The sequence below is a fragment of the Canis lupus genome, chromosome X, assembly GCF_048164855.1.
Source record: "Canis lupus baileyi chromosome X, mCanLup2.hap1, whole genome shotgun sequence".
Taxonomy (NCBI): Eukaryota; Metazoa; Chordata; class Mammalia; order Carnivora; family Canidae; genus Canis; species Canis lupus.
In genome coordinates this window covers 36,092,907-36,119,782 of record NC_132876.1, presented here as the reverse complement: position 1 = coordinate 36,119,782, position 26,876 = coordinate 36,092,907, and the positions used below count along the sequence as shown (strand labels likewise).

Genomic DNA, 26,876 nt, shown 5'->3' with positions numbered 1-26,876 from the left:
GGCTCCCTGCCTGGAGCCTGCTTCTCCCTCTGCCTACGTCTCTGCCTTTCTCTGTGTCTTTCATGAATAAAAAAATTAAAAATCTTTAAAAAAAACAAAAACAAAAACAAAAGACATCCATAGTCATAGGTTGAACAAGTTAATATTGTTAAAATGGTAAAACTTCCCCAAACTGATATACAAATTCAACAAAATCCCTAGCAAAATCCCTTAGCAATTTGCATCTTCTGAAGAAATTGACAGGCTGGAGGATCCCTGGGTGGCCCAGCGGTTTAGCGCCTGCCTTCAGCCCAGGGCATGATCCTGGAGTCCCGGGATGGAGTCCCACATTGGCCTCCTTGTATGGAGCCTGCTTCTCCCTCTGCCTGTGTCTCTGCCTCTGTCTGTGTCTTTCTTGAATAAATAAATAAAATCTTTAAAAAAAAAAAAGAAAAGAAATTGACAGGCTGATCTTAAATTTCATACAAGAATGCCAAAGCAATGATTAGAATAGCCAAAGCAATCTCGAAAAAGACCAATGTTAAAAGAGTCACACCTCCTCGCTATAAAACTTTATACACAGCTTACTACATAGCTACAGAAATCAAGAGAATGGTACTAGCATAAGAATAGAAATATATATATGATAAAAATATAGATCAATGAAATAGAACTGAAAGTCCAGAAATAAACATTTATGTTTATGGTCAACTGATTTTCGACAAGGGTCACAAGTGGATGAGGAAAGAAATGATATTTTCAAGAAATGGCACTGAGACAAGTGAATATCCACATGCAAAAAGATAAAGTGGGACCCTGATCTAAACTAAAAATGGACAATACACCTAAATGTAAAAGCTAAAACTGTAAAATTGAAACCCAAGACATAAAAGTAAATCTTCATAACCCTGGGTTAGGCAACAATTTTTTAGATAGGGCACAAAAACCACAAGCAACATAAGAGAAAATAGATAAAATGGGCTCTATGAAAATTTCAAAATTTTGTGTTTCAAAGTAGAGAACCCACAGAATAGAAAAGAAATGTTTGCAAACCATGTATCTGATAAGAGATTTACATACAGAATTTAAAAACTAAAAACTCTTCTAACTCACTAATGAAAAGACAACCCAATTATAAAATGGCCAAAGAGTCTGAACAGGTATTTCAATTAGGAAGATACACACATGAAAAGATGCTTAACATCATTAGTTATTAGGGAAACGCAAATCAAAACCATAATGAGATTACACTTCACACACTAAGATGACTATAAACAAAAATACAGATAACAAGAGTTGTCCAGGATATGGAGAAATTGGAATCTTCATATATTGCTAATGAGAATGTAAGATAGTGCAACCACTTTGGAAACAATTTAACATTTCCTCAAATTGTTAAGCACAGAACTAGCATGTGATTCAGCAATTCCACTCTTAAAATATACACAAGACAAATGAAAACATACATCTACACAAAAACTTATCCATCAATGTTCATAGTGATATTATTTAATAATAGCTAGAGTGGAAACCCAATTTTCCACCAACTGATGAATGGATAAACAAAATGTACAATATCATTCAGATATAAAAAGGAATGAAGTAATGATACATGCTACAACATAAATGAACTTTGAAAACATTATGGTAAAGGAAACCTGTCACAAAAGACCAAATGAAATGTCCATAATAGGCAAATTGTATAGAGACAGAGTCAAGACAGGGGTGGGGGTGGGGAATAAAGGGGAATGGGGAGGGACTACTAATAAGTACGGGTTTTGGAGGGGGGCAATGATGAAAACATTCCAAAATTACACTGGAGTGATATGTACAAAACTAACAACCAATAAACACTCTAAATGGGTGAATTTTTGGTATCTGAAATATAATCTCAATAAAATGTTAAAAAGAAAAGGAGTAGGCAGGGATAGATCTGTTAAAAGATGATCTGGGTCTTAAAATATGAAACTGGACCCCAGACTATTATATAAAAATCAATTCTATATTGATTAGGAACTTAAAAACACCCAAAACAGACCTTTAAAATTCTTAGTAAAAAATGTAGGTGGGCAGCCTGGGTGGCTCAGCGGTTTAGCGCTGCCTTTGGCCCAGGGCGTGATCCTGGAGACCCGGGATCAAGTCCCATGTCAGGCTCCCTGCGTGGAGCCTGCTTCTTCCTCTGCCTGTTTCTGTGTCTCTCACGAATAAATAAAATATTTTTTTAAGTAGGTGAATGTATTTTGCATATTCTTAAACAAGACACAAAAAGTAGTAACTATAAAGCACTGACAAATCTGACTGTATTAAAATTTTGAACATTTGCTCATTGAAAGACTTCTTAAAATGCAAAAAGAAGAAAAATTAGCAGAAAATATTCACAGTATACAAAACTGACAAATGAGTACTGTAAGGAATACTTTTTTAACTCACAGAATTCTATAAGAAAAGGACAAACAACCAATAGAATTTGGCCAAAACAAATGAAAAGTTTCACAGTACACGAAAAAACACCTGGGTGGCTCAGCAGTTGAGCGTCTGCGTTTGGCTCAGGGCATAATTCCGGAATCCCGGGATCGAGTTCCACACATCGGGCTTCCTGCATGGAGTCTGCTTCTCCTTCTGCCTATGTCTCTGCCTCTGTGTGTGTGTGTGTGTGTGTGTGTGTGTGTGTGTCTTTCATGAATCAATAAATAAAATCTTGAAAAAAAGAAAAAACACCTATGGCCAGCAGACATATTGTACGTACAAAGTATTAAGGATCTACATATTGTAATTACCTTTTTTAAGAGAGGAAGAATTCTAGGCTGCACATTCTAGGGTCTCTTTGGGACATAATCATTTAACAAAGTGATATCTGGATGAAATCCAAATTCACAAAAGTTCTAGAACTGGTTAGTCTCCGTAGGGTTCAAATAAAAGTTTATGCTGCAATTATTTTATTTCTGCCTTTTGTCACCTTAAATCCCTAATATTATACATAAAATCATACTGAAAAAGATTAAAGTAATTAATTTAAAAGTGAAGTGACAACAATCTCTGTCACAAATCATAAAAAAGTACACAGAATTAGTGATGTCCACAAATAGGAAAAGACTTTCTATCCCATTTGGAATAAACAACTTTTCTGTAAAATTTTTCATATTGGGACACCTGGGTGGCTCAGTGGTTGAGTGTCTGCCTTCGGCTCAGGACGCGATCCTGGGATCCCGGGGTCTGAGATCGAGCCCGCATCGGGCTCCCAGGGAGCTCGCTTCTCCCTCTGCCTGTATCTCTCTCTGCCTCTCTCTCTCTCTGCCTCTCTCTGTCTCTGCATCTCTCATGAATAAATAAATAAAATCTTTAAAAATAAAATAAAATAGAATTTTTCATATCAAGTACATTAGAAAACAGCCATTGTTTAATTATCCATTACAGTACATTCACGGATATTCCATAAGTGGAATGCTATCAATTTATAACTGACTTGAAACAAGAGAAATGTAAAGATTAAAATTTCAAACTTGACCTTTAGCAGACTTGAGTGTACTAGCTTTAAGTGAGACTGAACATAAACTTAAATTTTTGTTAAAAAACTTACTTGTACAGTTTCCTCTTATTACATTAAATAGCTCCCTAGAGTGGAAGATGTCCCTTTCTATAAAAGGGAAGGAGACAAAACTTCCTGAAACTTGTCACAGTATTACAGTACTTCAAGAAGTACTCCCAAAATACCCAAAGTACAATGAGAAAGAGAAAAGGAAACCAAGATTTCCCCTTTAGGTCTTGATGAAAAGCTCTATAGAATGAGGGTGGGCATTACACAGTTTAAGCATGCCTTAGAGTGGGGCTGCTGGGATGGGCTAGTAGAATGACATACCCCTCTACAAAGTGTCACAGAGTGCTTTGGAAATTAAACAAATACCACCTTCCAGGGAACCAATAAGCTGCAAGTCTTCAATTATTTATATTTGTGAGAAATATTTTTATTTGTGAAAAGTGTTCCTAGCATCATTTCTTATTTTGTCAATAAGAATCTGGATCTTGTCCAACTTTATACTTTTGATGACAAATGCTTCAGAGTTTGAATTACAAATAATCTAAATCAAAATATTAAATTTTAGACTTTAAGCAAAGTGTCCCTATAAGCTCAATTCTAAAATATCCCAATCAACCACCTCTGGTTTTTTACCCATCATGTAGTATATATAATTTTTTTCATAAAAAATGATAAGCTCATATTTTCCAAAAGCTACTAATTCAGCTGCTAACCACACAGTCCTAATTCTGAACTGTAGCTTATTCTTCAAATTGATTCCTTAAGGCATTATGCTGTTTTGAGTACCTTTTTCTATGTTCATCACCTTTTCCCTGATGACACTGCTGCATTTTTTTTAAGATTAAAATGTAAGACATTAATGTTTCCCAGATATCTACCTTCACTTTCACCTTAGTGTAAGGCAGGTTACTTTTCCCTTCCATGGCTAACAGCTCCCACCCTGTCCTCACTTCCCATGCCTTCAAGAAAGGTTCCCTCTCCTCTTCCTCTTGCATTTGAACACTGAGCTCTCCACTGGTTCCCTTCTCTCAGTCTCTTAGTATGTTTCTGAAAACACAGAGTAAAGCTTCGGTTAACAACCACTCTTAACACACAGTATCATTCTCAACTCTGTATTCAAACAATTTCTCCCCTGAAATTCTGCAACTGTCCCTCCTGCATAATCATAACTTGATCCCATACTGATTGTTTACCTCAAGATTCAGCAAATATCTAATTTTAAAGGAAGCTTTCTCAAACTAACTTAACCCCCAATAAAATTAAGCCTTATGCCATAGTTTCACATCACTTATTTGTACATTTTATAAATGTATACAATTTTGAATATATAATTCTTTTTATGAATTGTTTTAGTAATTTTTTAGATAATAAATAATTATTTATTTTTTTAGTAATCTCTACACTCAACATAGGGCTCAAACTCATGACCTCGAGATCAAGTCGCATGCTCTTGGGGTACCTGGGTAGCTCAGTCCATTAAGCATCAGGCTCCTGATTTAGGCTCAGGGTCATGGGATCAAGCTGGGTTGGTGTTCACAGGGCCAATGAACATGGGGCTTGTCTCAGGAGGTCGCTCAGATTTCTCCTACTCTAGTGATGTGCCAGTCATCCAAGCTCCTGGGCGCTAACACTAACCCTAGATTGGGTTCTGACCCAATCCGGCCCCAAAACCATGCTCAGTAAGGAGTCTGCTTGAGATTCTCTCTCTTCCTCTGCCCCTCCCCACTGCTCACTTGAGCTGAAAAAAAAAAGTCACATGCTCTTTCCAACTGAACCAGTCAGGCACCCCTATAATTCTTTTCTAATTGTTATACATATTCCTGTACACATTCAACTATTTTAAAAACTCTTCAAGGACAATAATCATTTATCTTATTTTATATTGGCTATAATCATGTTTCCAAAGTTGGAGTTCAATAAATGCTTGCTTAATGAATCTATTCTAAAAACCATCAGAAAGGCATGAAGACAAGCCATGCAACTACTATACACAAAACAAAACACACTGCACACAAAAAACATATAACATACGAAGCTAAATAAGCATTTAGTTTTCAGAATAAATAATATATTAGCATAGTGTATAGTTTAATAATAGCTTTATTATATAGACAGAATGAATTAGAATGGAAATAACACTGGAATAGTGAGTGCTAAGAGCTGGAAAACCTAGGCTCTGACCCACACTCTGTCATACGCTAGCCATTTAACTTTGGGCAAATCACTTAACCTCTCACAACAATGAGTAATTACTATGTACTGTGCCAAGCTCACAAGGGTTATTCTTAGGATACAATAGCTTAATATACATGAAAGTTCTTAGAAATTTATAAAGAGCTATATAAATGGTAATATTTTAATGATGACCATACCCTCCAATTTAAGATAACATTCTATTTTAAAATGTGAACTTACAAAAAAAAGAAGAAATTAAGGGGCAACTACTTATGCTGTAGAAGAATTCATCACTGAGTATAAAATAAATCACTGCAAGGTCCAGCAACTCAAATTCAATCTAGAGCAATTATAATATGCATCAACTGTAAAAAATGTGCTTCACATTCAATTTTTTAGGAAGACATTTATTAGACAAAGCAAGGTAGATATTTGAATCCGTCCACAAAATCACAATCACAAGTTCATTCCATTGTATGCACTGAGAGGGCCTTCACCTACACAACACAATCAGAGTCTGCAAAGTATATGTGGCTCCATTTTACAATCTGATAAAATGCACCATGTCCCACAGTTGAAGAGGTGAACCAGCACATGTAGGAAATACTAAAGTTGACTTCAGGTTTACAGGAAAACATGTGATTAACCAGGACACGATCTGATGCATGTAAGAATTCCTAAATCTGTTTCACAGACCCATTGTTTATGGATATAAAGAGGTACAAAGACACAGAGGGAGCAGCTGCAAGTACGCTGAGACTTATTTGTAGCAATGGTGACAAAGTCAAATGTGAAAAGTTTCAGGATTTGTTTGGGCAGCTATTAAAATCATTTTCAAGCTCTCTTAAGGTCAACAAATTATCACAGTATCCAGAAAGACTAAAAAGCTCTAGGCAATTTCCCTTTGCCCTGCCAAGTCTACCTATAAACCATCTAAGACAAGACATTACAAGAGTCAGCTACTTTCTTGAAATGGATTATGAACTTTCTCATCCTTGTTTTGTTTTTTAAGATTTTATTTATTCGAGAGAGAAAGAGAGAGAGATAGAAAATGAAGGACAGAGCATGAACAGGGGAGGGCAGAGGAGGGTCTGACGGAGAAGAAGCAGCAGATCCGTCCCTGCTTTTGTGTCTTTATATAGATGAGGATTCTAATCAAGAAAAATCTGGAAGGCAGATATATTCAAAAAGATCATGAGCAAAAACCACCAATTGAAGATTCAAATAAATTAGCAAACGCTCCCTTTTCAATATTAATCTCCTCAAAAGGCTGCCATAATTAGTTAGCTTTAAGCTACAAAAGAAGGAGAGTGAGCTGAAGAGGGGGAAAGAAATGAAGAGAGCAGGAGGACAAGGGCAGGTGAAGATCACATACCAAAAATGCAAAAAAAAGGTAAAAAGATACACTTTGCCAACAGCTACCAACTATCCATCTTCCCTCAGAACAAGACTACTAATGAAGAAAACAAGATTTTGCTGCTACATTTTTTTGGGGGGGCACTATTTTCTTAATGCAGTTATCCAACAGTATTAAATGTAAACAAGGGTTACTCATGGTAACTGAGGAAACTATAGCTTCCTGGCAATTTTCTATTCTCTACAGACATGATATAATGAAAAAAAAAAAAATGAGCTTCTGCTTCACCAAGTCTATTAAAAAGAATATTGAACTAGATCTTAAATACATAGTTCCTAGTTTTGGTTTTGACCCTCTTGACAAGTGACTTTAGTCCAGTCACTAAATTTTTTTTAAGATTTTGTTTATTTGTGCAGCCCAGGTGGCTCAGTGGTTAACCGCGACTGCCTTTGGCCCGGGGCCTGATTCTGGAGACCCGGGATCGAGTCCCACGTCGGGCCCCCTGCATGGAGCCTGCTTCTCCCTCTGCCTGTGTCTCTGCCTCTCTCTCTCTCTGTCTCTCATGAATAAATAAATAAAATAATAAATAAATAATAATAAATTATAAATAAATTATAAATAATAATAATAATAAATTATTCATGATAGACACAGAGAGAGAGAGAAAGAGAGAGAGAGAGGCAGAGACACAGGCAGAGGGAGAAGCAGGCTCCATGCAGGGGGCCCGACGTGGGACTCGATCCCGGGTCTCCAGAATCAGGCCCCGGGCCAAAGGCAGTCGCGGTTAACCACTGAGCCACCTGGGCATCCCCAGTCACTAAATTTTTATCAATGTTCGCATTCACCTAAACAGCACTTCTTGAGCACCAAAAAAATTGAGCAGTTTTAGAGTTTCTCAGCCCTGGCTGCACATTAGAATCACCTGGGAAGGCTTTAAAAAAAAAAGTCTCTTCACCCCTGAGATTCAGATTTAATGGGTCTGAGGTGGGGCCCAAGCATAGGTTTTTTAAAAACATTCCCTTGCAATTTTAATGTGCAGCCCAGGTGAAAAACCACAGGTCTATTCTGTTTCATGTATATGTGAAGAACAGCAAAATAATGCAAAAAGCCCTCCCTGCTTCCATTCAAATTTATCAACTTTCCCTTCTTAACCTTAGGTTTACCCCAGGTTCTCACCATCTCACACCTAGAATAACAGAATACCTTCCTATTTTCACTTCCACTAGTCTCTTCCCAATCCAATAAACCATTACATGCTTGCCTAACTAATCAGTTTGGTTCTGAAACATTATCCAACTGAGAGTCATGTTAAGTATAACAATACCAACAAACAGAACTGTTTTCATCACAGGATACTGTATGTACACAGATATGTATGTATGTGTGTGTGTACATGTGTGTATGATCTCAAACATGCCCTATTTTTCTTCAGCTCAAGTGTACCCACCTCTATTTATACATAATAAATACTAGTACCTTTACATACAAAAATATTGTCCCTGAATAGTTCATGACTGAATTCTGTTAAAAATGAATGGCAGGTGACGGGCTCTGAGGGGTGCAATTGACAGGATGAGCACTGCGTGTTATGCTATATGTTGGCAAATCGAACTCCAATAAAAAAATATACAAAAAAAAAAAAAAGAATGGCAAATGAGTCACTCACAAATCTGTCACTTAGGGAAGTCTGGGTGGCTTAGCGGTTGGGCACCTGCCTTCAGCTCAGGTTGTGATCCCGGAGTCCCGGGATCGAAAGACCCACATTAGGGCTCCCTGTGAGGAGCCTGCTTCTCCCTCTGCCTAGGTCTCTGCCTCTCTCTCTCTGTGTTTCTCGGAATAAATAAACAAAATATTTAAAAAAACAAATCTGTCATTTAAATTTTGAAGGGTTCTCACAAGGGACACACATTCAACTGAGAAAAAAGAAAGTAAAATGAGGTGGAATTATCTCAAAAATCCTGTGTTACCACAGATACTGATAAAGTTTATGACAAATGAATGCTTATCAAGAACAAATATGGCTATGCTTTATGTTAAAGCTTGCCTCAGAAAACCAACTGAAGGCTTAAAAGCCAAAGCTTATAACCATATAAGATGATATTTATGTTTATGAAAAATATTATCAAGTATAATACAAGTAATATATAATGAAAAGACTGAACAAGTGTATGACTTATCCCCTACCCTTAAGGAGCTCTCCAGCTTCTCAGGAACAGCATGACACAAACATAAAAAGAAAATAAAGCCAGCACTAGCAAGTAAGTGATCAAGATAGTACCATAAGAACTCAAAAACAGGGCAGCCTGGGTGGCTCAGCAGTTTAGCGTTGCCTTTGGCCAGGGCATGATCCTGGAGACCTGGGATCAAGTCCCCAGGTCATGCTCCCTGCATGGAGCCTGCTTCTCCCTCTGCCTGTGTCTCTGCCTCTCTGTTTCTCATGAATAAATAAATAAAATCTTTAAAAAAAAAAAAAAAAGAACTGAAAAACAGGAGACTGCTATGGACTAAGGGAGTCAGACACAGCTTCCTGGAAAAGCTAGGGCTTGAACAAAATTAAATAGGTGGAGTAAAGAAAAAAAATCCCAAGCATGTGAGTGAGCTTCTATACAGATGAGGCAGAAATTCATTAAATATATTTGAGGGACAGGGAGTTGACCTAGTTGGAACAGAAGGTTCTATGTAGGAGTGTCTGGGGCAGTGAGGTTGCAATAATAAATTGGGGCTGGACAGTGAAAGCCCTGAATGCCAAGCCAGGATGCTCAAACTCTGTGCTACAGACAGATCCTTTACAGGTCATAAAGCACAACAAGCAAAACAATATATCCCATAATTATGCAGTCTGAAATCATTTTTCTTGAAGCCTTTGAAGAACATACCAAGTCCTATAATATTTTGCCAATATATTCATAAATATGTGAACATATTGTTTAAGAAATCTGTTCAGAGTGAAGGAGTAAATACTCAAACATGCTTTCCAAAATACAAAACCAGTGATCGATTACGCATTCATAGTTCTTAGGATAATTCCTAAGAGAATAATTGGATAGACGGCTTCAATTTTAGGTTTTCCTCCTCACCCCACTCTCCTCCAAACACATACCTAAATTTAATATCCAGAAACTGAATACACTGAAATAGTGTCATTCTGAAAATAAGAGGCCTTTTATTACTTCTCATTATGGGTGAATTTACTTACTGTACTGTTTCAAAATTACTACACCTATCAAAATAATTTTGTCCATGATTTCTTTCAGCGAAGCAAATAAAAAAGGTAACAAATGCAAAGATTATGAAAAGCAAAAAATCATTTCATCAAACCAAAACATATTTAAAATAATCAGCACTGGTTTATAAGGCAGAGGGGAAAGGGAGTATGTTCATAACAAAAAAAAATGTCATCCACAACAAAGAGTACCAGAGAGTATATGAAGAACACTACAATAGCCAATTTTTTAACCAAAACCGTAAGCCATTAGCCCACAACTCCCTAAAGAATGGGGTTAATTCTGCTTCTCAGAAATGCCCTCAAATTTTTTGGCTATTTCTGGTATAAAAATTAAGAGTCTAACCTAAGTCAAAACAAGGATCCTTTCCCCTGGCAACCAGACATGCTAGTGATTGATGATTTCATTTGCCACTACAGCAAATACTAATTTAACCACCACTACCTTCTCAACACCAGGAAAATGAAAAATTTCAGCCTCTAAAGGCATACGTGACAAGAAGGCAGGAATATTCTAGGATGATGAAAACACACACACAAAATAAGAACACATAAAAACCGTGGCAATGCTGCTGCTATACGATGAAAAAGGAATATGCCATTCTTAGAGCCACGTATGTCTTTAAAGAATATGTGTATATTGTGATTTTAGGTATTGTCTTTTTTTTTTTTTTTTCCTCCCTCTGGGAAAGAGGAAAACATCCAGGAGAGTTGGAAGAAGTGCGTTAAGGAAGGTGTCAATACCTCCCTCCCTATTCCTTACCGGGGAAACTCGCTTTAACAATAATGCTCTTTCACCCTCACATCCCGCCGGGTTTCCATACATCCTTCGGTCGGCAACCCGCCCCCCCCCCCCCCGCTCCCACCACCACCACCACCAGCACCACCAGCACCATTCCCTTCCCTCCCCCTCACATTCACGAGAACAGGCTGCTCCGACTTTGTCGGTCTCGCCGCCCCCGCGAACCCGCCCAGACCAGCGGAGTCCAACAACGCAGCCACGCAGCCACCCACACCCCCACCTCCTCCTTCGGAGCCCAGCTTCCCCTCCACCCCAACCCCGTCCTGTCACCTGCTTGGGTGGTGTCCGTCAGGTCGTAGCCGCTGCCGGGGAAGTCTCGGAGTTTCCTACCGCTGAGGCTCAGGATGCCAGAGTTGCCCGCCTCCTCCAGGGCCCGGTCCAGGCTCCGCACCGTGTGTTGAGGCTGCAGGCTCCCCGGGTTCCACTGCGGCCCGTTGGGGAACGGCTGACCGAAAAGAGTCGGTACCGGGATGGGCACCACCAGGGTCCCGCCGCCGCCGCCGCCTCCCCCTCCGGCTCCGCCACCTCCCCCTCCGGCTGCGCCACCGCCGCCGCTACTTCCACCTCCACCACAACCGCCGCCCCCACTGTTAACACCACCTCCCTGACTCGCCGCCATGTTCCTGGGAGAGAGAATAGCCCCCGACAATACTCTCAGCTTGTGCCGCGAGTGTAGGGGGTTCTTAGGACGCATGCGCAGACTGGGGGGCGGAGGGGGGGCGAGGTAGATGGTGGGAAGGAACCGGGGGCGGGCTGGGAGGAGGTGTTGGGTAGGGAAGAGACGGGGTTCAAACGTGCAGAACGCTCTCTTTCAGAAATGTGTGGTCAGAGGAAGGATGCTAAATCTCGGTTCCGCTGCTTTGGGTACCAAAATCTTCCGAAGCGACGCCAGCTTAACTACAGGTCATTTAGCGGTAGGTCCCCAGATCTGTAAATTGCTTCACCTTTCTCCGCTCTGCAAAACAAAGACAAATATATTAGGTGGGGGTAAAAGGGGTTCATTCCAGAATATATTGAAACGGCACTTAGAAGGACTATCAGGACTTTCAATAAGGACTACCACCTCATTGAAACGCTTACCGCCAATGCCTCAGGAATTGTTTACCAGGGTTGCCGCGGAGAGAAACAGTGGAGGGTCATTTGGGGAGGGAAACTGGTGCAGAATTGAGTTTTAAGCATATATGAATTTTGCCATAGTTTAGAGTTCCAAAATAGGAAAAGACTTTTTAAATGTTTTCAAGGAAGCCTCTCGTTTCAGTATGTGTGGGTCTCAGCCAAACTGCTGCCTTCCAAAACTTGGAAAAGTTATCTACATTCTGTTCTATCACTCTTTGAAGTTGTGCCAAGATCTCCAAAATATCTCAGGTTTCTTTTCATCATGTCAGTATGGCTGATGGAAAACTCTGATCATTAAACAACCTTAAAGTTTATTTTTGAAATAGAGGTTTGCGTTTCAGGTGGAATTCTGCAGGTTTAACACTGGGGATAATAAACTAATCAATCTTGGATTTTTAGGAGGTCGTTTTTAGAACCTGAACCCAACTAAACTATTCAGACCGCTGTTACCCTCCTACTGCCACTCAATATTCAAAACTTTTTCACTGACAGTAAAATCACTGACCCTCCCCCCGAAAAACTATCAAAATGTTTGGGCATATTCAGTTATCATTAATTTGAATATCCAATATATCTCTTTTACATCCATTTCAATTTGAGCAATCTGCCAACAATCTCATTTTCTTAGACAATCTCCACAAAAGTTTGTCTGCCATTGGCTCTACTTTGGGAAAAAACGCAGGAAAAAATTAACAACTTGTCTAAATTGCTTTGTGGCCATCCATACATACAGGTTAATTAAAATGATTATGTTGCAAGAAATTACATTTGCTATATGTATGCCCCACAGAAGGAACAGAACTGAGAATCAGACTCTACAATGAATTACTGAAATCAAATTATTTAAGCCCACTGGTGTTAGAAAGAAATGTTGTAACTTATATCTCATCTTTATATCACAAATCAAATCAAGAACTGAGAACTTCCAGAACCAAGAAGGCAAGAAGGGTGAGAAGAGAAACTGAATTCATTAGTTAGAGGGACACCTGGGTGGCTCAGCAGTTGAGCGTCTGCCTTTGGCTCAGGGCCTGATCCCTGAGTCCTGGGATCGAGTCCCACATTGGACTTCCTGTATGGATCCTGCTTCTCTCTCCTGTCTATGTCTCTGCCTCTCTCTCTGTGTCTCTCATAAGTAAATAAATAAATAAATAAATAAATAAATAAATAAATTCATTAGTTAGAGAAAAGATTAGAAATGGAACTATTTTAATAATTAGCCAATATGAATTTTAACATTATTTAAAACAAGTAAAAAAGGCCATGTATAACCAAATTTAGGAAGTAATCTTTCAAATAATTAAAAGATAGTCTAATGCAAAAAACAGAAAGCCTGCAAAGTAGGCTAAGTATACATGAAAATCAGACAGAATAACACATTCTAGCTCTTTCACAAAACACCAAAGCCTTAAGGTGTATTAAAAGATACCCTGAGCGGCACCTGGGTGGCTCAGGTGGTTAAGCGTTTTCCTTTGGCTCAGGTCATGATCTCAGGGTCCTGGAACGGAGCCCCACATGGGGCTCCTTGGGCTCCTTGCTCAGCAGGGAGCCTGCTTCTCCTCTCCCTCTGCTCCTCCCCACTGCTCATTTTCTCTCTCTCTCAAATAAATCTAAAAAATGAATAAACAAATAAAAGATAAACTGAGGCATATTTTAAAAATATAAGAGTTAATTTGAGCATTTATTGATTTTAATTTAGGCAGTGCCAAACTAGATGTGGCTAGGAGTGCTCTGCCAACAGGAACCAAAGGAAAGACATGTACAAAAAATGAGGCAGCAAAGGAAGGAAATTATCTAACTGGCTATAACTTAAAACCTGGTTACCTGTTTATGATTGGTTGTCCTTAGCATTTTGATTTCATAACCTTGAGGCATTTATAGTTTTAGATTTTGTTTTGCTTAAGCAAGTTGCCTTAGCAATAAAGCCACCTCAGCCTGATGGCCTCCTTGGTTTCACTAATTTAACAGGAGGTAAAAGGTTTAAAAGAAAGAGTATGAAATTCAGAAAGTTGTTCCAACCACTTAACTGCCTGTGTAATACTCAGGTTACTTAAAATCTCTGGGGCAGCCCCGGTGGCCCAGCGGTTTAGTGACACCTTCGGCCCAGGGTGTGATCCTGGAGACCTGGGATGGAGTCCCAAGTCACGCTCCCTGCAGGGAGCCTGCTTCTCCCTCTGCTTGTGTCTCTGCCTGTCTCTCTCTCTCTGTGTCTCTCATGAATAAATAAATAAAATCTTAAAAAACAAAATCTCTATTTCAGTCTCATCAGAAGTAATACTAGAAATAACAAGAAGGGGCAGCCCAAGTGGCTCAGCGATTTAGCACCGCCTTCAGCCCGGGGCCTAATCCTGGAGACCCGGGATCGAATCCCATGTCCGGCTCCCTGCATGGAGCCTGCTTCTACCTCTGCCTGTGTCTCTGCCTCTCTCTCTCTCTCTCTCTCTGTCTCTCAGGAATAAATAAATAAAATATTTTAAAAAAAAAGAAAAAGAAAATAACAAGAAGAAGGAGAATATTTTAAATAGTGTTTACTCTTTACCAGGAACTGTTCTAATTGCTTTATATATACTAAATCATTTATTTTTTTTTAATTTTTATTTATTTATGATAGTTACACACAGAGAGAGAGAGAGAGAGAGAGGCGCAGAGACACAGGCGGAGGGAGAAGCAGGCTCCATGCACCGGGAGCCCGACATGGGATTCGATCCCAGGTCTCCAGGATCGCGCCCTGGGCCAAAGGCAGGCGCTAAACCGCTGCGCCACCCAGGGATCCCATACTAAATCATTTAATCCTCATAACAATCCTGTAAAATAAGTCCTATTCTTCCATTTATAGATGAGGAAAAATAGCATATAGTTCACATAGGATTGTTCTAAGAATAAATAAGATCACATATGAGCTATTATTGTGTGCCAAGAACTATTGTCTCCAAGTAATAGTATAGCATTAGGTACTCAATAAATGTTAGTCTCTTTATTATACCCTTGCCCCTCTCATGAAAGAAAATTAAATAATAAGAAATATACAAATAGAGGAAATCAAAGGAGAAATCAGTTAATTTCTTTTTTTTTAATCAGTTAATTTCTTGGTAACTGTGGGCAAAGAAGTATTTGATAAATTGCATGAATTTTTTGCATCAGTTTATACTAGAGAATATTTTACAGTGATTAACATTTCAATAGTATTTCTGATCTGGACATTTGGTAATTGGTTAAATTAGTCAATACTCAGCATTATCCAAGCCAAATTTAGAAAAAAAATGTTGATAAATCATCAGGACTAAATGACATATATCAAAGATTACAGAAGGAAAACAAGGGCTTTTGAACAAAACATGGAGCCTGTATTAAATAAAGCACTGACAAATGACAAAGGTGATTTGTACTCAAAAGAATTCTGGGGCAGCCCTGGTGGCCCAGCAGTTTAGCACTACCTTCAGCCCAGAACATGATCCTAGAGACCCAGGATCGAGTCCCACGTTGGGCTCCCTGCATGGAGCCTGCTTCTACCTCTACCTGTGTCTCTGCCTCTCTCTCTCTCTCTCTGTGTCTCTCATGAATAAATAAATAAAATCTTTTAAAAAAAAATTCTGTAGGGGACTTCTGAAATTCCAGGCCAGTTTATAGTCACTGCTCTTCCAAGCAAATTCATAGTCAACCAACATTTCTAAATGATATAGAGGAGGGAAGGCATGAACCAAAGTTCCAAAATCTTCTATTAGACAGCAAGATTATTGGGATAGACTGCAGGATGTTCTTACCAGTCTGTAAATAAATCAAAAGTGAGATATGTTTTATCTCAGGATCTAGAACAAGTCAATGAACCTGAGGATTAAATAGATCAAACTATAGTTTGATTTTTTTTTTTTTTTCATCTTGATCAGAATCCAGGAAAGAGCCATGGGAGTCTCTGCAGTTTGTTCCCTGAAAACATCAGCTCCATTTTTTTTAAGATTGTATTTATTTATTCATGATAGACAGGGAGAGGCAGAGACATAGGCAGAAGGAAAAGCAGGCTCCTCACAAGGAGCCTGATGCAGAACTCGATCCTAGAACCCCAGGATCACACCCTGAGCCAAAGACAGACACTCAACCACTGAGGCATCCCTGTCAGCTCAACTAAATACTAAGTCCAGGGTTGGGGGCAGGGAGTTCAGTCAGTAGATCATGCTACTCTTGATCTCAGGGTCGTGAGTTCAGGGGGAAAAATAAGAAATGGTGGGTATCATCAAGATGTATATCAGAAACCCTAAAAAAACTATTTTTTAAATCAACAAGGATATATTTTTTATGTTGGGGGCACCTGGATGGCTCAGTCAATTGGGCATCTGCCTTCCACTTGGGTTGTGATTCCAGTGACCTGGGATTGAGCCCTGAGTTGGGTTCTCTGCTCGGCAGGAAGCATGCTTCTCCTTGTCCCTCTGCCCCCTGCTTGTGCTCTCTCTCACTACCCCCCCCTTCAAATAAATAAATAAAATCTTTAAAAAATTTTATTTTTAAGTAATCTCTACACCCAACATTGGGCTTGAACTTATAGCCCCAAGATCGAGTCACATGCTCTACTGACTAAACTAGCCAGGCGCCCCTGCAAAACCTACTCATGTAACTCCATACTGAACTATTTCACAGCTGCAGCTAGAATGAGATGTGTAGTTCTGCTCCCTCCAATCTCAGCACAACTCCTGAATTAGATAAACCCCTGAGAAGTCCACCTAAATAATAAGAGAAGTGAGGAAAGAGAAAACTCACTTGGCCTTCCTCTCTCTAGTAACTTGATCTTCAGTCCCTTCTAAAATCCCTGTTCTGGTATGGGAACTACAGAGGATGATACATTAACTTATTTTAGCATAATTTATGGCACACTATTTACAACATCCCTGAATCCTCCTTTGCCTGTCTCTCTTTGCTTCTACCCTTGCAGATAACCCCTTGGACTGCTTTAACCAATCTTAACAAATTCACTAATCTCAAAGTTAATAATTTGAGACTCAAAAGAGATTTGGACAGGGACGCCTGAGTGGCTCAGTGGTTGAGTCTCTGCCTTCAGCTCAAGGCGTGACCCCTGGATCCTGGAATCAAGTCCCACATCAGGCTCCCGGTGAGAAGCCCACTTCTCTCTCTGCCTATGTCTCAGCCTCTCTGTATCTCTCATGAATAAATAAATAAAATCCTTAAAAGAGAGAGAGATTTGGACAAATGTATCAATGATCACTATTACTTAAAAGAAGTGATTACATACTTAATCTTAATTGTTGATGCCAGTAAGCACTATTTTATTCCATCTTGGTTAGAATCCCTGCTATGACACTTACAAGATGTGAGATAGACAAGTTTTACCTCTTAAAGTTTCGATTCCTCACCTAGAGACTAGAAATCATAACATTATTAGCCATTTCATAGGATTGTAGTGAGGATTACATGAGATAATTACATAAAACACCTACCATATTATAAAGGTTATTATTATTGTTTTTCTAGGTTCACTTTGTCAGGAGAACACTGATCTGAGTGAACCATGAATTATCAGCATGGCACTTCTTAAATTCTTTTGTACTATTGTGCCACCAGTGCTAACAAAACATTTTTTTTCTGCTGCTGTTGAAGTTCCATCCTTGTTAACTCACCTCAAACTTCCACCTCTCCTAACTTTTGGGTTATCCCTATGATTCCATAACCTGATTCCAATTCCTCTTTAATGTCTCTAATGCAATTCCAGATTTTGACCTTTGTGTTTCTCGTATGTTAACCTGATATCATGAAATCCATTTAAATATCTGTTCCAAATCCTCCTTAAAAATATATCTTAAAATGGGGCACCTGGCTGGCTCAGTGAGTAGAAAATGTGACTCTTGATCTTGATCCTGAGGTTGTGAATTTGAGCCCCACATGGGGGGTAGAGTTTACTTAAAAACAATATATATATTATTTCATGTAAGTGACACAAGTCTGTTAAACATCCTGAAGAACTCTCTTATTAGAGAAGCACATAAAAGATACAAAGTGCAGAATTTTGCTAGTTTAGCTTGGCCAAAAGAAAGTAAATAAAACATCACATTAGACTATGAAAACTGTAATGTCCAATCAGAAAACATGAGATTGAGGAAGATTTTTTTTTAGTCTTCTTTAGTATTACATTGGAAAGTCTCCTTTTTATATATTAAACACAGAAACATGCCAATGCCTTTTGGGAAATCTTGTCTTGTAAAACTATCTTCCTCTTCTTACAGAATGTGAGAGAGAATGATGAAGTAGGGCCTTTTTAAGCAAAATCCAAATTCCTAATAGGAAAACTTAGGCAACAATTATACTACCTATAAGCAGGCTATACCTCTGATAGAGAAAAACAGACATTAATGGCATTTCAGTAAAACACATTAAAAGAATTATGATATCAAGCCAGACTAAAACCTCAGAAGAAAATATAAATCCCAGAAAGGTTTAGATTCTTTATTCACTTACATAGAATGAGATAGAAACACATGGCTCAAAATCTGTGTATAAAATGAAGGTTGTGGGGTGCCTGTCTGACTCAGGCAGTGGAGCATGTGACTCTTGATCTCCGGGTTGTGAGTTTGAGCCCCACGTTGAGCATGGCGACTATTTAAAAAAAAAAAAATAGAAGGTTGGGGCAGCCTGGGTGGCTCAGCGGTTTGGTGCCACCTTTGGCCCAGGGTGTGATCCTGGAGTCCTGGAGATCGGGGATCGAGCCCCACATAGGGCTCCCTGCATGGAGCCTGCTGCTACCTCTGCCTGTGTCTCTGCCTCTCTCTCTCTCTCTCTCTGTGTGTCTCTGATGAATAAATAAATAAAATCTTTAAAAAAAAAAAAAACAAGAGAGTGTGTGATCAACTTTGCAGGGTATTTGAGATGCGTTCTGTTTTGGTGAGGCAGTCAGAAATTTTAGTTTTCACTTATATTATAGGTTTCAGTTTAGCAATGCTAACCCTTCAAAGCAATTTATTCCCGCTTAAGTACTTTGTCTACTATTATGATATGATTCCACAAAGTAGGAGAAAACATATTGGTTGCGATGACCTCATATTTACACTTCCTGGCTTTAACACATGCTGTTAAATGTAGGAACTACTTTCCCACTTTTGTGGTTTTAAAACTCTTTTTTTAAAAAGATTTATTTATTTATTCATGAGAGACATAGACTGAGAGAGAGAGGCAGAGACATAGGCAGAGGGAGAAGGAGGCCCCTTGCAGGGAGCCTGATCTGGGACTTGATCCCAGACCCCAGGATCACGACTTGAGCCGAAGGCAGGCGCCCAACCACTGAGCCAACCAAGCGTCTCTAAAAGTCTCTTTGTTGAAAAAGCTAAACATAGTCATTCATTAATGGAGTAGGTAATTCTAAGGTATTAATTACTAAACAACTAGGTTATCCTTGATGACTTCATCGACTTCTTCCATTTTGTTCATCTTAAACACTCCTTAATAAAATCTTCACCTTAAATATCTCTACTTAGATTTAAGAACTTGTCCAAGGTCTCAGTTGAAAAGTGGAAAAGCAAAAATTTGAGCAGAAGCATGGTTGGGATGCCTGGGTGGCTCAGCGGTTGAACCTTTGGCTCGGGGCATGATCCTGGAGTCCCAGGATCGAGTTCCACATCAGGCTCCCTGCATGGAGTCTGCCTCTCCCTCTGGCTCCCCGCCCCATCCCTTGTTCATGCTCTCTCTCATGCTCTTTCTCTCTCAAATAAAATCTTTATATTTTTTAAAGATATTATTTATTCATTCATGAGAGACACAGAGAGAGAGACAGAGACAGGCAGAGAAAGAAGCAGGGAGCCCAATGTGGGACTTGATCCCGGGACTCCAGGATCATGCCCTGGGTGGAAGGCAGGCACTCAACCACTGAGGCACGCAGGCATTGCAACAAATAAAATCTTTTTAAAAAATCATTAAGTGGGGATCCCTGGGTGGCGCAGCGGTTTGGCGCCTGCCTTTGGCCCAGGGCGCGATCCTGGAGACCCGGGATCGAATCCCACATCGGGCTCCCGGTGCATGGGGCCTGCTTCTCCCTCTGCCTGTGTCTCTGCCTCTCTCTCTCTCTGTGACTATCATAAAAAAAAAATTAAAATTAAAAAAAAATCATTAAGTTTACTCATTAACAGCTTCCATCATGTTTCAAATCAACCTACTTTCTTATATGGACATAATATTGACTTGTTTCTTTTTTGATATACCATAAACCCAAGATTATCACAATGGCTTTCGTAAGGGTGTTATTATTATTATTGTGAAAATTTACCCATAGTCAGAGTTCACAAAGACAACCAAAGGAGTGTATTTGGTGATAATATTTTTATAGATTTGCTTCCAGGTTTTCCTGTGGCATAAAGTTTTATTTTATTTTATTTTTATGATATATATAAATATTTATAATTTATTTTATAAATTCATATAAGCTTTTTTCTTTATTATTACATACTCTTTATAGATATTATTTTTAAAGTTTACTTATTTATTTTTTTAAGTAATCTCCACACCCAATGTGGGACTGAAAACTCATGACCTTGAAATTGAGACTTGCATGCTCTTCTGACTGATACAGCCAGAGACTGATCCTCTTTTTTTTTTTTTTTTTTTTTTTTTTTTCATTTTTGGCATTGAGACTGATCCTCTTGAAGGATATTGTAACTGGGCAGCCTGGGTGGCTCAGTGGTTTAGCGCCCCCTTCAGCCCAGGGCCTGATCCTGGAGACGAGGCATTGAGTCCCACATCAGGCTCCCTGCATGGAGCCTGCTTCTCCCTCTGCCTGTGTCTCTGCCTCTCTCTCTCTCAGTGTATGTCTCTCATGAATGAATAAATAAAATCTTTTTTAAAAAGGATATTATAACTACATACTGCATTAGTATATATTTCTCTGTATTAAATAACCATATACTACTTGATCTGTACATCTGTTGTTGCATATTTAGGTTCTTAGCAATATTCCTTTATTATGCATAACCTTGCTTTTAAGATTATTATTAATAGAGCCCTTTTTAAAAAAGATTTTATTTATTTATTTTTGAGAAAGAGAGAGAGCATAGCAGGGGAGAGGGACAAGGGCGAGGGAGAAGCAGACTTCCTGCTGAGCAGGGAGCCTGACAGGGGGCTTGATCTCAGGACCCTGAGATCACAACCTGAGCCGAAAGCATTCACTTAACTGACTGAGCCACCCAGGCACCCCAAACACTTTTCTTATTTATTGTTTCCTTACACTAAATCTCAAGAAATTCAGTTACTCAATCATAAGGTAGAAATATTTTAAGTCTCTTAATAAATATTGCTAAGTTGTTTCCCAAAAGATTTCAACCTATTTACATTGTCAATAACAACATAAGTAAGAATATTTTCCTAGTACTGGGAATGATCAGTTTTTAAACATCTTTATTATATATGGGAAAAAGAGAGAGAGAGTTAGTTATTCTGCTTTAGGCCAACATAGCCTAAGGGGACCAAATTTATTGTCTTACCTGAAATAACCAAAAACTTGGACAATGTATATGAAACTATGGTTTTCAAGACACTGAATATCAGTCAACAAAATAGTAATACAGGAGGTATGAGACACAAATGAAGTGAGACCTGCAAATGCTCATTTTTATTGCTCTGAGAGAATTTCCTCAACTGGAATAAAGAAGATCTATGAAATACGTACAACTTGATGTAGACTTGATAAACTTGATGATGAAAGACTGCTTGCAGGCAGCCCGGGTGGCTCAGTGGTTTAGCGCTGCCTTTGGCCCAGGGCGTGATCCTGAAGACCTGGGATCGCGTCCCACGTCAGGATCCCTGCATGGAGCCTGCTTCTCCCTCTGCCTGTGTCTCTGCCTCTCTCTCTCTCTCTCTCTCTGTCTGTCTCTCATGAATAAATAAATAAAATATTTTTTAAAATATTTAAAAAAAAGAAGAAAAAGAAAGACTGCTTTCTCTCTAAGACCAGGAGCCAGACAAGGATGCCCACTCTCACCAACTCGTTGAACATTATACTAAAGTTTCTTTTCTTTTTTCTTTTTTTTTAAAGATTTTATTTATTTATTCATGAGAGACACACAGAGAGAAGCAGAGACACAGGCAGAGGGAGAAGCAGGCTCCCTGTAGGGAGCCTGACATGGGACTCAATCCCGGGACCCCAGGATCCTGACCTGAGCCAAAGGCAGATGCTTAACCACTAAGCCACCCAGGTGCCCCTGTACTAAAGTTTCCAGAAAGGGCAGCCCGGGTGGCTCAGCGGTTTAGTGCTGCCTTCAGCCCAGGGCCTGATCTGGAGACCCGAGATCAAGGCCCGCATCAGGCTCCCTGCATGGAGCCTGCTTCTCCCTCTGCCTCTCTCTCTCTCTCTCCCTGTCTCTCATGAATAAATAAATTTTTAAAATCTAAAAAAAAAGAAGAAGAAGAAGAAGAAAGAAAATGGCAAGCTAATTCTCAAATTCATATGAAAATGCAAAGTATCTAGAATAGTGAACACAATTCAGAAAAAGAAGAACAAAGTTGGGATCCCTGGGTGGCGCAGCGGTTTGGCGCCTGCCTTTGGCCCAGGGCGCGATCCTGGAGACCCGGGATCGAATCCCACGTCGGGCTCCCGGTGCATGGAGCCTGCTTCTCCCTCTGCCTGTGTCTCTGCCTCTCTCTCTCTCTCTCTCTGTGTGACTATCATAAATAAATAAAAATTTAAAAAAAAAAAAAAAAAGAAGAACAAAGTTGTAAGACTAGGGGCATCTGGATGGCTCAGTGGTTCAGCATCTGTCTTTGGCTCAGGTCATGATCCCAGGGTCCTGATATCAAGTCCCACATCGGGCTCCCTGAGGACAGCCTGCTTCTCTCTCTGCCTATGTCTCTGCCTCTCTCTCTCTCTGTCTCTCATGACCAAATAAATAAAATCTTAAAAAAAAAGTTGTAAGACTAAGAATACTGAAATTCAAGACAAAGCTACACTAACCAAAACAATACGAGTTTAAAAATAGAGAAATAGATCAATAGCACAGAATAGAAACTCCAGAAATAAACCCATACATATGGACAAATGACATTTGACAAATTTATAAAGGCAAATAAGGGGCACCTGGGTGGCTCAGTCAGTTAGGTGCCTGACTCTTGATTTTGGCTCAAGTCATGATTTCAGTTCAGGTCATGATCTCAGGGTCATGAAATGGAGCCCCATGTTGAGCTCCACACTCAGCGGGAAATCTGCTCAAGATTCTCTCTCTCCCTTTCCCTCTGCCCCTCCCTGCTGTGCTCTCAAACTGTCTCTTTCTCTGTAAAAATAAATAAATAAATATTTTTTTAAAAGGAAAAATAAAGGCCAATAAGTAGAATAAAAGTTTCAATAAATGCTGCTAGCACAATTAAATATATGCAGGGGTGCCTGGGTAGCTCAGTGGGTTAAGTGTCTGCCTTTAGCTCAGGTCATGATCTCAAGGTCCTAGGACCAAGCCCCATGTCAGGCTCCCTGCTCTGTGAGAAGCCTGCTTCTCCCTCTCCCTCTGCTGCTCCCCACTGCTTGTGCTCTCTTCCTCTCTCTCTATGAAATAAATAAATAGAATCTTATAAATAAATAAGTAAATTTTCATATTTAAAAAGGACAAAATAGATCCATACCTCATATCACATACAAACACAAACCAACAGTGTATCATAGACCTAAATGTAAAACCTAAACCCTTAAATAAAACATAGGAGGAAATGTTTGTGGCCTTGATTTTAGGCAAAGATTTCTTAAATATGGTATCAACAACACAACCCATAAAAAAATTGTTTAAATTTGGCTTTATCAAAATTATAAATCTCTGCTCTTTGAAAGACAAGGATTCTTGTTAAGGAAATGAAAAGACAAACCACAGAATGAGAGATTGGTATATTCACTATGTTAATCATGGTGATGGTTGCGTGGGTGTATACCATATGCTCAAACTTATCAAATTGTTCTTTCAATATGTGTAGTTCATTGTATGTCAATTATACCTCCATAACAAGATTAAAACTGGTAAATATTCATTATAAAATGAACATGGAGGGATCCCCGGGTGGCGCAGCGGTTTGGCGCCTGCCTTTGGCCCAGGGCCCGATCCTGGAGACCCGGGATCGAATCCCACGTCGGGCTCCCGGTGCATGGAGCCTGCTTCTCCCTCTGCCTGTGTCTCTGCCTCTCTCTCTCTCTCTCTGTGACTATCATTAATAATAAAAATAAATAAATAAAAAATAAAAAAAATAAATAAAATGAACATGGAAAAGATTAGGATTAAAATTTCAGTAAAATAAAAATATAAAAAATATTAAAATGTTTTAAGACCATGTAATAGAAAGTTGATCAAAGATTTAAATTGAATTCACTCTTAATATGCTTTCTCAATGAAAAAGTCAGTGAAATGTAATTCTGAATCAAATGTTTGTACAAATAAGTGAGAAATCAACATGTTCAGGACACCTGGCTGGCTCATGAGTTCAAGCCCCATGTTGGGCCTGGAGTCTGCTTAACCAAAAAAAAAGAGAGAGAGAGAGAGACACATACACACACCTGGGTGGCTCAGCAGTTTAGCGTCCACCTTTAGCTCAGGATGTGATCCCACAGTCTCAGGATCGAGTCCCTGCATGGAGCTTGCTTCTCCCTCTGCCTCTGTCTCTGCCTCTCTCTCTTTGTGCCTCTCATGAATAAATAAATAAAATCTTTAAAAAGAGAGAGAGAGAAAGAAAGACATCAGTAGGCTCTTGGAGTTCAAATATATGCTTTATCAACATGGGTCAAATGTTAGAGTAAAAATGTCCTAGGCCCAATTGGGATAATTGAAGTAATACTGAATTATATCCCCCTTGGGACACTTGAATGGCTAAATGATTGAGCATCTGCCTTTGGCTCAGGTCGTCATTCCAGGGTTCTGGGATGGAGTCCCGCAGGGGGCTCCCCGCAGGGAGCCTGCTTCTCTCTGCCTATGTCTCTGCCACTCTCTCTCTCTGTCTCTCATGAATAAATAAAATCTTTAAAAAAAAAAATTACATCCCCCTTGATGAATTTACAATGCAGTCGGAGAAGTAAGACTTGCATATAATAAACAATCAAATAATAGTTAAATTATCTATAGGGTGTATGTTTCCATTTATAATTGTAATGGGAAATCAAAGAACTAAGAAGGTTAAGGAAATCTTCATGGCAGGGTTGGAATTTGATCTGAGCCTCAAAGGACAATGAGACAGACAGAGCAGATAGAATATTACACCTCAAGAAGGAACAGAGACAGAAATGAACATGTAATGTTTTAGGGACAGTATGCACCATGGCCTGACAAGAGCATAGGGGGCACATTGGAAGGAAGGAAAGATAAGCTTGCAGAAGTAGGATGGAACTAGATTATAAAAGGTCTTCAGGGGGGATCCCTGGATGGTTCAGCGGTTTAGCGCCTGCCTTTGGCCCAGGGTGTGATCCTGGAGACCCTGGATCAAGTCCCACAGCGGGCTCCCTGCATGGAGCCTGCTTCTTCCTCTGCCTGTGTCTCTCTGCCTCTCTCTCTCTCTCTCTCTCTCTGTCTCTAATGAATAAATAAAATCTTTAAAAATAAAATAAAATAAAAGGTCTTCAGGTTAGAAAGAAATATTTTGATTGGATTCATTAGACAGATTTCTCAGAGAGGATATGATATCATTATACTTGATGAGTTTAAGCAGGCAAATACTGGAGTGGGGAGATTCACTATTATGGAAGACTGAGTTAGTAGTTTAGAAATGTTTAGGAGATAAATTTAAGAGATTTTATAGGAGGACACAACAAGATTTAGAGACAAATTAGACATTTATTTCCATAACATCATAAGTTCTATTCCTTGTTTCCTTGATATTTGATTGATACCTAGTGTTAACTTCACATTTAAGTCTCCTTTCGCATCCATATTTAAGAAGAATTACATAGTCACAGTTATATACTCTAAGCCTGGGATCTTTTCTATTCTTATTCAAACATAATATGTCACCTAATTCCTCCTGATTAATTTATTCAGTATGAAGCATTCTGAGTTCACTTCCATTAACATCGTTGGTATAATTGTTTTATTATAACCTCGTTTCATAATCTGATACACTGGTTATTCTGTTTTTTACACAAGATTCATTTTTATTTTCTTATTTCTTTATTTTTTAAGTAAGTTCTACATCCAACATGGAGCTCAAACTTTGTACTCCAGAGATCAAGAGTCATATGCTCTACCAACTAAGCCAGGTAGGCATCCCACAAGATTCATTTTTATTTTTTAATTTTTAAAGATTTTATTTATTTATTTGAGAGGCACAGAAATAACATGAACGGGGAGGAGAGGGAGAAGCAGGCTCTCCGTGGAGCAGGGAGCCAGACATGGGGCTCAATTCCAGGATCCTGAGATTACAACGCAGACACTTAACCCACTGAGCCACCCAGGCACCCCAAGATTCATTTTTTTAAAGATTTTATTTATTTATTCATGAGAGACACAGAGAGAGAGAGAGGCAGAGACACAGGCAGAGGCAGAAGCAGGCTCCATGCAGGGATCCCGATGTGGGATTCCATCCCGGGACTCCGGGATCATGCCCTGGGCTAAAGGCAGGCACTAAACCACTGAGTCACCCAGGGATCCCAAGATTCATTCTTTTTTTTTTTTTTTTTCTTAAGATTTATTTATTCCTTGTAGGGAGCCTGATGTGGGACTCGATCCCGGATCCTGGGATCACGACCTGAGCC

At 39.3% G+C, this 26,876-nt stretch overlaps 1 protein-coding gene across 9 annotated transcripts in view; it reads right to left on the bottom strand.

Annotated features, from left to right (window-relative positions):
• The window catches only part of LRCH2 (leucine rich repeats and calponin homology domain containing 2), a 215,155-nt gene that overhangs the window by 180,098 nt on the left and 8,181 nt on the right, over nt 1-26,876 (bottom strand). For all 9 annotated transcript variants that reach the window (XR_012026630.1, XR_012026631.1, XM_072817653.1 and 6 more), the window contains exon 2: nt 11,342-12,026. Coding sequence is in view for 7 of the 9 variants with exons in the window: in XM_072817653.1 (XP_072673754.1) it covers nt 11,342-11,765 (424 nt within the window). In the remaining 2 variants the exon portion in view is untranslated. The remainder of the gene's footprint in view (nt 1-11,341; nt 12,027-26,876) is intronic.